General features: G+C 35.2%; 1 protein-coding gene across 2 annotated transcripts in view; it reads right to left on the bottom strand.

Annotated features, from left to right (window-relative positions):
* Nucleotides 1-6,975, bottom strand: part of LOC112516395 — a 17,314-nt gene extending 10,339 nt beyond the window's left edge. Inside the window, exons 1-7 of one of the 2 annotated variants that reach the window (XM_025123410.1) lie at nt 6,602-6,975; nt 5,421-5,487; nt 5,168-5,293; nt 1,930-2,141; nt 1,524-1,691; nt 1,095-1,418; nt 852-946 (exon numbers count right to left, since the gene is read on the bottom strand). In XM_025123410.1, coding sequence (XP_024979178.1) covers nt 852-946; nt 1,095-1,418; nt 1,524-1,691; nt 1,930-2,141; nt 5,168-5,293; nt 5,421-5,487; nt 6,602-6,826 — 1,217 coding nt within the window. In that variant the 5' untranslated portion in view covers nt 6,827-6,975. Of the gene's footprint in view, nt 1-851; nt 947-1,091; nt 1,419-1,523; nt 1,692-1,929; nt 2,142-5,167; nt 5,294-5,420; nt 5,488-6,601 lie in introns of both variants that reach the window. The other variant, XM_025123409.1, reaches the window with a different exon arrangement.
* Between the last annotated feature and the right edge of the window lie 7,071 nt (nt 6,976-14,046).

Genomic DNA, 14,046 nt, shown 5'->3' on the forward strand with positions numbered 1-14,046 from the left:
TAAGACTCGCTGCATTGAACCCTTATGAGTATGCTTCAACTCCAAATTGCAAAAAGGGCTTCCATATAGATGTCTAAAGGCTGTAAAGTTAAAAATGAAAATCCTATGTCTATAAAAAAGTTTAATCCCCAGCAATGGAAAAAAAAATCAACAAAATAAGATCGAAACCAAGCACCCACCCCCGCAATGAGAAACAGAATCAAGAAGTGAAAAGCCTCAGTAATACTAATAACGGAGATGATAGTACGATGGAGAGGTCTCATCAGAGGTTCTGGCTGGTATTGCTGCTATAATCYGATTTTTAATGTTCTATTACTATGTTAGAGCAATAAACAAAGATAGACCAGGGAGGGAGAGCAAGGGTGCAAAGTAGGGGGCCTGCTTTTAAAATCACTTACTCATTCTTTCCAGTATTGATTTGATTGTCATTATTTCTAAGAATGCTTTTAATATCTTGTGAACTACTGTGTAATTGCACTAACTTGCATTGTAAACACTGTGTATGAATCTTGTACATAATAAATTAGATTGTAATCAAAGCAATCAAGGGCAGAATTCTCAGTTTACATTGTCAGGGGTGTTCTAGTCTTTTGGATGAGTTAAGATACTGGTGGGAGATTTTTGACTGGATGTGGGGTCTCTGAAACAGATTAAGAGAACATTGAACTGCAAGAAACTTTTAATTCTCCTATGGCTTATCTGAAATATAATCATTCTCCTATAGCCTCCAGGAGCAGGACCATTGTCATTAGTCCCCAAAAAGAATATGTAGTAACAAACTTCAAAATGAAGACAAATAGAAGAGAAGCTTCAACATAGACTAATTCATAAAGATAGAAGAGAATGAACACCTTTCTGTATGCAAGGTATCCTGCCACTGAGTATCCAAATTCACCACAAACTCAGTGTTTGCCAAGGAACCACCTGTTTTGCCAATTTCATGGACCTGCCAATTTAGTGATGCTAATATGACATGCATATACTTGACTTCAAAAGGCAATGTATGAACAAAGTATAGACAAAAAGCGATTGGATATGGTAGGCAATTCAACTGAAAACACGGAATCTTCATTTAATTGATACATGCTTACCACCTCAATGTCTTTCGGTTGATTACATTGTGGTTCCAGCTTATCCACCACGGAAGCGGAAGATGTAACTAGACTCTTCTCCTGAAGCATGGAACAAAAACTTGTAGAAATCTCTTCAAGTTGGATGGGATATTGACTTGAAGAACCCTTGTTCTGACACAACGACATTCCAAGTGGAGGGACACCAAGAAAGTTATCAAACTGCAAGCAATTGACTGATCCTTCATAAATTAGCTGCAAGCAAGAATCTTCTAGATCTTGGCCGGTCCTTGTGAAGATGCTTTCAGAAAATGTCCAGTTTCTCCAATCAACAAAGAAAGTTTCACTCTGCAGAGGTGATTTTCAAGGTTCAAGGTAAAAAAAAAAAACGGATATTGGAGAAGTGATAATTTAACAAGATTGTACAACTAAGAGCATGTTTTTGCTCCTTACCTGTGTTTTCTCAAATATATGAACAGGATTGACATCATTGTTACTTTCCTTCCTCTCAACATGGCACCATTTATTCTCTGTGCCAGTACTCTCGGTATTTTTCTTGCCATTTTTCCACGACACAAAGAAAGGATGTATTTGCTTTCCTGCAAATATACGTGAATTTTCCTGATACAAAAGGATAGATATCTCAGCATCCAGAAATAAAAATATTGACAAGAGAATCTGGCCATAAAACGAAAGGTTTACCCAGGTCGTATAAAGACAGAGATATGATATGCACATTTAAAGAACAGATTGCTGATTTGCACAATCACGGATGAAGCTACATTTAGTTAAATTCATCGCAAATCATAGAAATGAAAATAATCCACTTCCATGTAGAGTAAGAGGAACTATGACCAACCTCTGCAGTCATTTTTGCCTCTAACCGTAGATCAGGAATTGGCTTGGGGGGACTAGCCAGCATTTTCTCTGAGTAATCTTCATGTAAAGCACCGTTAATGGCATTTCTAGATGGTGTTAAATTCATCTGCCGCTTCTCTGGGGTAAGACAAGTCTGTCGCTTCTTTGGTGTAGAACTAGCTCGTCGCCTGGGCTTCCTAGGGCTCTTTGAATCTTCAAAGCCACGTAAAATGAATATCATACATAGGCATAGGGTTGCAAAGCCATTTTGCAGCAGTAAAAGGTCTAACAAGTGAGGCTAATCATTGCACACACAGTAAAACATATTAAAGAAATTGGAAGTTCTGCTTACTCTGACATTGAACTTATTTTTTCTAATATCATGATAAGAAGTGCAATATTTGGAAATTTAAAAATGTCAAACAAAAAGCAGTTGATAGTACCACTGTTGTCATACAACATAACTTGCACATGCGACTAGCACATGAATCTGACTGTTACAGTGATTATCATGAGCCAACTCCTACAGGTCTTGGAACAATAAAGCAAACATGAGCACTCCCCGATATGATTTGCTTGATCAAGACCAAATAGACCATCTTGGATTCATGAAACCCTCTTAGAAAGAGCCACAAAAAACAGACTAGATATGTGCAAGTAGCTTGACCACCTCCCGCTTTGACGATTACACATATTTTGTATTTATATGAGATATCATTCCATGGATAAAGTTTATCAAGAAAATCAGGTAGATCAGACTTTATAGGACCCCAAATGATTATATGATAAATGGGACTAGATTTTATGCTATCATGATAATATAAGATCAAAGGACTATCATTCTGTGATGCAAGAACATCATGTCACATAGCAAGAAAACAAGGCTTGTGGTTCCTTGAGGTTAAAATTCCATAAGGTAGCTACGGTATGGTTTACTAGGGTATAGCAACTTTAGGGGCAAACAAAATACTTGAGTAACAGAAAAATAAACTGGTCTCAATCTTCAAGAGTGAAAAAGGCATACAAAATTGTGCTACTTTTAGAGATATCAAGCTTATGAACCATAGAATGAAGCTATGAAAATGGGTTGTTTAGCATCACTTAAGGATGGTAATAACAATAAGTGCATCAACAAAATCAATTTGGTTATGTCCCAGGAGATTGGCAACAGCACAGTATCCTTGATTAGACATCTCAGAAAGATATCAAGGGACAAAGTAAGGATTTCCACGACATAAGCATCAATATAGGGTGTCAAGAAGAGTTACGTGGTAGGCCCCCGAGAAGAACGAAGACCTCGCATGGCATGTTGGTGTCGTTAAGAATATGTACAATGTTAACTAGTGTGTTAGTGCATGACAACGATACTACCATCGTACCATTAGAATAAAATTGCAACAAAGGTCCACAATAGGCCTCGATGACCTGGCTGAAGCCATTCCTAGCCACCATTGCTTTCGAAAGAGTTTGTCTTTACTTTACCTTACTTCTTGACTTCTAGCCAAGTTTCAATATGGCGTGAGGCGTGGCGTGGCGGCGACCTAACGCCTTACATGCCACGGTGAGAACGCAAAGTTTTTTAAGGCGTGACATGAGGCGGCAAATTTGTATGTCATAATATATAATTTTATATATACACATATGTGTTTTCTATTTATTATTCAATAATATAATGCTATAAAATCTTTGCATTCATATAAATTGATTAGGATTATACAAAAGTTTGTGATTAGATATTCAAAATAGAACTTGAAAGGGTTTACAACTTCGTGTTAACCATGAGTCCATGACATGTGTAAACCCAAGAAACTGTGTGTGATTGATTAACTAAGTTTGTAAAGATATAAAATTTAAAGTTAAAAGTGTAAAAACACAAAAGTTACAAAACTAAATATAAAAATATAAAAATATGAAGAAAAAAAATCACCTCTTGTAAAAAGCTCACGCCACGACATGCGATGGCATGCCTCAAGGTGCCATGGCGTGAGCCACGCCCTACACAAACACTATAGGTTGTTTCATAACAGCAAAGACGCGTCTTACTTCATGGCGCGTCTTACGTCATGGCTTCTAGCTATGGATGAGCTCACAAAGAGAACATGAGACAAAGTCACATGATACATGTTTTTTTTGCAAATGATGTGGTGCTAGTTGATTATACTAGGCAAATCATGGGTACAAAACTAGGGTGGTCAAGATACACTCTTGAAAAGGAAGTTTGAAACTAAGGACTAAAACATAATACATGAAGTGCAACAATATTGATGCCAGTATCAAGGATGAAGATGTGGCAAGCATGTGCAGATAAGAGGTGCCTAAGAAGTTTTCATTCGATTATGAATAATGAAGAGATTGATGATAATGTGATTAATAGGCATGGAGGAAACGGCGACATGCATAAGGAGACTTATTTGATCTTGTAATCCCACTAAGTTAATATAACTTCTATTGTTCTATATAATATGTAAGTTATATTCATCATGTAGATTATCCCACAAGTAGAAAACATGTACAAATATATGAATGTAGTATAAATGGTGCATTAAGGTGGATGTGAGCATGCCCAATTACATATATGTTCAAAAATGAGGATATTCTAGAGAAGATAGGGTAACTCCTTTAAATTAAAAGAGAAACCCAAAGAGCTTGTAAACCATGGAACCCAAAAGCAAAATATGGAAATCTTGTTTGCTTTTGAATCCCTTGGGGTTCGAGAATATGAATGATATCTTTCCATGCACTAGTGTATCACGAAAATTCCTTAGTATACCGACTAATGCAAACTAAAACAGACTTCTAGGATTGAAAGATATTTAAGGGATTGGTTTTTAGAAAGGAGGGCGTGGAAGGATGCTAGTCATGTTCCAAGATCTTGATTGTTTCATCTCCTTCTTCAATTTCTCATGGGTTTAATTCCTGCTGCATCACAAGTATTTTGAGATAAAAGGTTTTATTGTTGTTGCAAGTTAGAGCCACAATATTGTTACTAATAAACCAACCCAAATCATTGTGGCAATGAGTTGGAATCATGGCTTATTTGCATTTTTACATGTAAAAGTACACTTTAGACACTAGTAATGTTATTATTCATCATGTCACTTTGTTCTAGCTTTCCTAACATTCCCATCAATGTAAATGAGTTCCTAGCAAAAGCCAACTGCATCTCTGTATCAATTTGGCTTGAGTAATCGAGGATTGTGGAAAAAGAAAAATGATAACATTGGAGAAAACAATCATACTTGTAATGACATCCGGAGGTGAACAACATTGTTCATTTTTTTCAGGTGAATTGATAATAGATGGCTGCTCCTTTTGCTGTCTCTGTTGATGGCGTCTCTCAGAAACTTTCACAAAGAAATCAACTTCTGCACAAGACATGGTGAAATACAAAATTGATGTCCTCAACTTATTGTTGATTTTACATGACATGCCAGCTAAAACAAAGAGGACAACAAGAGGGTATGGCATGCGTCCAGCTCAATAATCACTTACTAACAGTAACTGGAGAATCTTCTTCGTCGGTATTTTTTGCCCCAGGCTCATTTCCATTTACAGCAATCTGACAAAAAATTTGGTATCGGGTTACAGTTTCAAACAAAGAAAACATACAACCACCTAACCTATTTAAGCCCCCAAACTTATGTCAGCACTTAATGATAAAAATGTCTCTGGGGACTTCACATTGTGAACCAGAAAAAATAGCCTTGCATACTGCATATGGATTTGGAGTTATACTCCAAATCAAGTAAAACTTGTAAGGATGTTGTCTCCTACAATATAGGCCACCATAAAATGTAAGACCAAGAATCCCATATGTTAAACATGTTAATTTCTTTCCTCACTAAAAATCCTAATGAAAAGTGTATTAGTGTGTCATGAATTTTATTTATCTAAGCATCAAATTCTCCTGTCATGAACAATTATTTAGAAACAGTAGCTGAATTATGCAACAATGCTTTAATCCAATTTCATGGATTAATGTACCCATGGGTAATAGAAGCTCTAGATATACACACGCTTAGTACACGGTCACGTCGAATACAACATGTGTATATAAAGTATGTCTATATTCTCATTTATTGGCATTATCTATGGCTTGCTTCTTGTTGCTTCTTCGCACTTCCTTGTGTAATATGCCGATGTACCACAGGGCTCAAAATACAAGAATGTGATTTCGTTCTAGTGGGTAGTAGGTGACCACTTTGTTTGCAATCAAATAACTGTGAAATAAGTGCACGCACTCAGTTTGTGATGCGGCAGTTGCTCCATTAAGCTAGATTCACTAGAATCTGATATTTAGTTTAATCATTGCTCACACTGCTATAAACATAACTCAAACTACCTCCCTTAAATAAGTAACCAGCTCAACTTGTTGGCTACCCCATCAAAGAAAATCTTTGCCTTTGACCATTTACTGATAAAACTAATGATAACGTACTCTAATCAACTAGAAGCAGCTAAACTACAGTCCGGATGACACATTTATGTGAATCATATGACCAAGACTTTCATCATCATCGTTCCAAAACTTCAAAAAAGGATAATTATTCTTCCACCACTCACTCGTCTGGTTCAGCAATTCTATAAGTGGATGTCATTACGTCGAACATGCTGATCAATCAAAAAATAATTCAATACCAGTGAATTGTTAGATCCAACAAAAAGATACGAACCTTTCTTGAAGCTCGCGATTGGGACGCTGCTCTTGGCTTTCGTTTTTTATTATTCTTCACTGGGGTCTCGCAATAATCCTCTTCCACGTCTTCCTGGTCTACACCAGGTTCGAAATCTTCATCTACACTGCCGACATTGTCTTGAGACTTGTGCGGGAACAGTGTCGACTGAATCAATCGCCGGCGAACACGGGGTTTAGTCTCCGAATTAGGTGAGACTTCCATCCGATCAGCTCAATTTAGGGTTTTAGAAAATTTCGCGTTTTCTTCAAATTGTGCGATTTTGGGTAGATAGATGTAGTCGCGGAAGGATTATTGGGAAGATCGGAATGACGATGACACCCGATTGGGGTGGTTTCCCGCCTTGCGACTGAATTTATAGACGGATTGCAAAGAACCACACTTGATTACACGAATCAAGTTCGTGCCCTAATTGTATTGGTTTAATTTGGGGATTTTACAATTTTATTGGTTTAATTTCCCGCGCTCGATACAAGTAGAAAAATGATGATTCCAAATTTGGTCAAAATAACATAAAAATAATTTTAAAAGATAAAAAATTGATTATAAATACTTTTTTAAGGCAACAAAATTTTTATTGGGAATCAAATACAACAATAACTAACCACAAGAATGGTGCTTGATTGGTTTGAGCTTGACTCCAAAGATCAAAAGTACCAAGACGTCTCAGGTTCAAATCCAATGAAGAATAAAAATCTCGTTGTGGCCACGGAGGTTCAAATGCGGTGACTCCCGGCTATCTGCAAATCAGGTGGTCGCCCTGGGATTAGTCGGCTAACATAGCGGGTTAGATATCCAGGTTAATCAAAAAAAAAAGATACAACAATAACTTTCCAAGTTTTTCTAGGAAACAAACAGTTCTAAAATAAAATACATCAAAAAATACAGAATAAACAAATATTAAACCCAAACAGATATAATTCGACAACGAAGTTCGGCTACAAATACAACTCGATTGAGCTAAAAGAACACATATTACGTACAATATCCGTTGAGCTAAGATCCGATCTCGGATGACAAAGTCGAAACATGAATCAAGTAGGATTAAATGTTATCACGTGGGTTGCAGCACCAATCCACTGTATTTTATCGATTTGAAACCTAATTAAGATGGTACAATCAGATTTCAATTGTTAAATCAGATGCTTAAAAACTGGGAAAAAAAATAGTAGTCAAGGGTAGTGAAAGTGGAGCAAGAGACGAAGATGAATGTGCAGCTACGAGAGCAGCTACTTTTGAACTTTCTAGCAACAAGCCCCCTGAAGGGGGCGGTAGTCTCCCTCCTAATGTCGGTTGACGGTCGGTTGCCCCACCTAAGATATTAAAAAATTATCGATCGATTTGATCAAATTTGACGGATTGAATCGGAGTTTCCTTAGGTAGCCACCGACCTACAGTTTATTATGAGAAGTATCACATACATAGTCATCCATAAAGTTGCCCATCACACTTTTCTTGTAGATTGAGACAGTGTCACTGTATCCTCTAGTATAAGGGACTGTTTGGCAATTGCTGGATGATTTAGTGCAGAATAATTAAGTGGTCAGAATGATTAAAAGACTCTCATGATATAGTGTCAAACGAAATATAATTGTTTGGTAATTGTGTACAATGAAATTATGGCTCTTAATTGTTAAGGGAGATGTATGATACAAAATCATTCAGATGGTTTTGAAATCATTAAGAAGAATATTTTTTTTTGCCAAACAAAATTCACCTCTTAATGATTCAGAGGTTGTCTCTTAATAGAACTATTAAAAGGTAAACAAATAACCCATAAGTAATTTTCAGCTGACCCACTATCAGGCATGTGACCCCACAAACCGAATATATTTGTTTACACATAAAGATAACTTTATACATTTTAATTTTAAGCAAATTAAACCATATTTCCTTTATATTTTTAGGGTAATTTTTGTTAAACTTAAAAACTTAATAAGATTTAGGGGTCGTTTATCAAACCCTCACCTGAGTAAATATTTACCAAGTCACGTCACCTTACCGGATGAATGTGACAAAGACCAAGAATCTTACCTAGTAAAAGAGAGACAAAGAACAAGAGTCTTATCCGGTAAGTGAAGGCGACAACTCTTACCACGATAAGAGCTTATCGGGTAAATTATTGTATACAGTACCGTTTTGGTGGACTGACATCTCACCCGCTAAGTAATAATATTAAATTTCATCGGTAAGCACTTATCGCGTAAGTTTTTGATAAATGACCCCTTAGTTTTGATTGAGAGACCAGTAAATGAACGAACACGAACAAAGGCTTGTTTATGTTCGTTCGTTTAACTCAATCGAACAGACGAACGAACACGAACGGTAAACGAATGAAAATTTTTGTGTTTGTGTCCGTATTCGTTTATGTTCTTTCTTTAATATATTAAACGAACGTAAAGAACGAACATAAATGAACGGGCTAAATGAACATAAACGAAAAAGTCTAAACGAACATAAACGAACAAGCCTAAACGATTCAATTAACTATTACACACCAATTATATTGAGGCTAAAGTTTTGGGGGAAAAGTAAAAGGTTCAAAAAATTCAAATAAGACAAAATGATGATAAAATTAAAATCTAAATAAATTCTAAAAAATTAAAACTTAAATAAATATTATTTGAATTCAGATTAAATAAATAAAAGATCATATATTAAATTTAATATATAAACGAACATAAACAAGAACGAATATAGACAAATGTAAACGAACGAATATAAACGAACGTAAATGAACGAACGAGACTATTGTTTGTGTTCGTTCATTTAACTAAACGAACAAAAAAAATTGTTCATGTTCGTTCATTTATTAAATAAACGATCATAAACGAACTTCCCGTCGAATGGTTCACCAACGGTTCGCTGCACATTCGGTTCGTTTGCAACCCTAGATATAAGTGATAAAATAAGAGCCTTTGTTAAAAAAACAAACACCGCCTCGATGTATTTTTGTGCCTTCACAACTATGGGTGGAGCTAGGAGCGAAGGCTCATAGCTCGTTTCATGGGTCTCACAAAAACAAGGTGGTTTTGTCTGAATATGGCCTGTATAGAAAATGTATAGTTTGTATTTATTTGATCACATGTTTTTTAGAGGTGGAATTCGTATGGTATCAAGTTTTTTTTTTTCTCCTAATATCATGTATCAATCAATTATAATTAATACATAAAATTATATACCATAAACTAACCAACTGTATTTGGTACCAACTTAATTCGTACAAAAAAAAATTCTGGTTGGTATTAGTTTTATAGCAACCTTAAGGGGCCGTTTACCAAACATTTACCCGGTAAGCGCTTACCGGTAAACTTAACACTATCATTTACTTACCGGATAAGATTTTAGTCCATCAAAACGGTATCGTATGTAACAATTTACCCGGTAAGCGCTTACTGTGGTAGGAGTCGTCGCCCTCACTTACCGGGTAAGACTCTTGGTCTTTGTCTCGCTCTTACCGGGTAAGATTCTTGATCATTACCATATTCATCCGGTATGATAATATGACTTGGTGTTCACTTACCCAAATAAGCGTTCGGTAAACGGCCCCTAAGTAACATATGTGAAAACTTGCTATTTTATTCAAATTTTGAGTGACATCTTGAGTTTCCACGTAACACGTCACGTTTAAGGGGTTTTAATTACAGTAAATAAACTTGTAAATATTTAAATGTTCAAACACAATAATTAAAGTTATAATGTTTAATATCCAATGGTATAAAAAATAAAAAAAAACTAAAACATAATTAACAAAGTCAATACCATGATATTAATGTAGCTAGGGATGTTCAAAAATCCGATCAACCTAACCCAATCCAACACGAAATAACTCAACCCGAAACAACCCGGTGTCTAATCGAGTTGTAAAATTGTCAAATCATAGGTATTGGGTTGATATTGGGTTACTATTATTTAAACCCAACCCAACTCGATGAACCCGATAAACCCGATATCCTTTTATTTCTTGGATTTAATATGATTGTTGAATTTATATTAATATGTACATTAGACAATTACACTATCATGTATGCTCTTCATATACACATATTTTCAATATATTCACATCTTTATATAACTCATTCGCATATATGTTCAGTAAGTTTGAACATATATATGTAAATTGAGAAAACTAACTGAATGTGATATACGTAAGAAGTATGAATAAGTTGTATCAAACGGTTGATGATGAAAAAAAAAGTATGAGTAGAGCAATAACATATTTAGTTATAAAAATATTTTAATGTACCAAAATATCAACTCGACCAACCTGTCCGATTTGGGTTGGGTTGAGTAGCACTTTAGTTGGGTTAAGAATTTTCAAACCGTAAGCATTTGGTTGAGTTGTTCAAATGTCTTCAACCCGATCAACCCAACCCATGAACAACCCTACTTACATTATATGAATTTGTTCAAGTACAAAAATAACAATAAATTACAAATCATAAGAATTAAAATCACAATATTTAAACCACGTAAATGAAACAAAAACGGTAATTTACTCTAACAATTAAAAAAAATACAACAAAGTACAATTATCTTGCTTTTAATACTGGTCATAAATTAAAGAGGTTTATATTGGTACATCTAAGTCCAACCATTTGTTGTCTTTAAATATGGGTAGATAACGAACACGATTCCTTAAAGAAATGTCATATGGTTTATTTAAGGAGTTGGGTTCACGTGCGACCAGCTTGTTTTCGTGAAACTTATGAGACAATTTTTTTATACTTGAAGCTTCACAACAAAACACTGTGAAGATACAAAAAAAAAGTTGAACCTTTACAGCGTTTTGCTACGAAGTTTTAAGTGTAAAAAAGTGGTCTCACGAAAACAGTTTGGTCTAACGTGATCCCAATCTTCAAACACAAGTATCTTAACATAAACGAGAAATTCATGGAAAAAAATCATGACTATACTTAACAATAAAACGTGTTAGGCCCCGATATAAAATTAACGTGGACATTTTTTATAGAGAATAAACTTATACGTGTTATCGCTCCACTCAAATATTATTTGTAAATTTTAGTATAACGTTATAAATCAGTTACTTTTCATTCTCAGATATAAAATGTTAACCAATTTGAAGAACTCGTATGTTTTTGTGCTTAACAAATGACGGGGTTTGTATAAAATTTTACAACGAAGATGATTCATTCTAATTTCTAAAACATTGGCATATAGATGCGATATTCAAACACGAGTCCTTTTTAACGTAAGTGTGTTAAACCATGGACAAACAATCGTATATAATTGTAAAAGACCCTAGATTTTTACCAAGTGAATGCACATTTATGATGTGTTTGGTATGTGGACAGGACTGGACATGACATGACTGGACTGAACAAGTTGTCTGGTATGGTGTTTGGTAACGATGGACAAGATAAGACAAAATAGTCACAATGAACAGATTGTTCCTAACAGGAGAAGATTGAACAAGTTGTCTAAGGGGTTGTTTGGCAATTGCTGAATGATTTGGTGCAGAATGATTAACAGACTCTCATGATATAGTGCAAAATAAAAATAATTGTTTGGTAATTCTTTACAATGAAATTAGGGCTCTTCATGGTTAAGGGAGATCCAGAATACAAAATCATTCAGAAGGTTTTAGAACCATTAAGAGGCATTTTTTTTTTTTTGCCAAACAAGATTCATCTCTTAACGGTTCAAATGTTGCCTCTTAATGGGGACTATTAAGAGATAAACAAACAAATCCTAATATAATGTTTGGTAAGACTGAAAAAGACAAAAAAAAAAATCAAAATGACAAGACTGTCTTTGAAATATTGTTTAATATTTTTTTAAATGTATAAAATTTATAGCAAGACTTATCAAGTAAATAATTACATAATTTTATTATGGATATTTATACATAATTTTTGTGTGTGTGCATGTATATATATATATAGATTTGGGATCACATGAGACTAATATGTTTTCGTAAGACATGTGAGACCACTTTTTTACACTTGAAACTTCACAGCAAAACGTTGTGAATGTAACCTTCACAGTGTTTTTGCTGTAAAGTTTCGGTTTTTTTAGCTTCACAACATCACTGTCCTAAACCAAAATAATAACCAAACAAATGGTTTAAAAAGGTTCGAATATCAACAATGCATTCACAAACTGAAATAACCAACTCACGTATAGAAGTTCAAAAACAAAATAACAGCATGCAAAATTATTCAAGAATGATCGATTCAGAAAAGCTTCACTTGTCGTCTTCTAATACTGTCTTCGCAAATTATGGTTTGAAAGATCCATCCAAGCCTTTCCAGATTCACAATTGAGTTGGGTTATTTCCAAAACACATGCTACACGTACGGTTTGCATAGTATTAAGACCAATATCTTTCAACTCGTTAGGCAGAATATATAGACTTTGGATCATGTGAAACCAAGGGTTTTTTGTGAGACCCGTAAGACCAATTATCAACATTTGGATTAGATCTACAATCTAAACATTCATAATTACAAAATTGCCTCGAGATTTCTCAATATTCACAAAATTGTCCTCGTGCAACATTAGATCATTGACTTATAAAGTTGATCAATGAACATAAATTGGTCTCACGGGTCTCGCGAAAAACCTTTGGTCTCACGTGAACTCAACCCAAATATCCAAACTCTCTAAGTCGGGTGAAGAAGATGTAATAACCGTAACTAACTGATGCATTTCATTGGATACAGAAGCAAGCCCCTTTTCTGTTAGTTTTGTCATATGATCAGCCGCAACGATTTTTTTTTCTTTTTTCTTTTTGTGAAAGATTCTTTTTATAAGTTTTTTTTTGTTGATTTCCATAAACTTTTTGGTTCCACACAAGGAGGCAGGAGGCCCCCCGCAAAACAATGAGAGAAAACAACAGCCAACCCGCTATTAAAGATATGGCATGAGGCCTTTTGGCGAAGCCAAGTCAATTTCGAGCCCCACAATAAGCACGCCAATCGAATGGCTGGAAATAAAGACGACCTCACCTTCTCCAGCTCTTTCCTTTCCCACCAGCTCGTTTAACTCACTTAAAGTCCATTCCTTGCTTTCTGGTTGATGTTATTTATATGTTCTAATATCTGCCAGAACACCCCTCGAACTTTAATGTATGCACATTTCATACCCTAAAAAGTTATAGTTATAAAATCGGTTGAATGAGTGTTTGGGACCGAGCTAGGGCCTTCATAAGTCCTCCCTTATAGGGGTGCTCATGGGTTGGGTTGATTGGTTTGAGGGCATTTGAATAACCCAACCCAATGCTTGCGGTTTGGAAAAATCTTAACTCAACCCAACCCAAACCAAAGTGCAACCCAACCCAACCCGTACAGGTTGGTCGGGTTGGTAGGGTTGGTCGGGTTGGTACTTTGGTATATTAAAATATTCTTATAACCTTGAATATGTTATTTCTCTACTCATAATTTCTTTTTCATCATCAACCA

The sequence above is a fragment of the Cynara cardunculus genome, assembly GCF_001531365.2.
Source record: "Cynara cardunculus var. scolymus isolate 2C chromosome LG 8, CcrdV1, whole genome shotgun sequence".
Taxonomy (NCBI): Eukaryota; Viridiplantae; Streptophyta; class Magnoliopsida; order Asterales; family Asteraceae; genus Cynara; species Cynara cardunculus.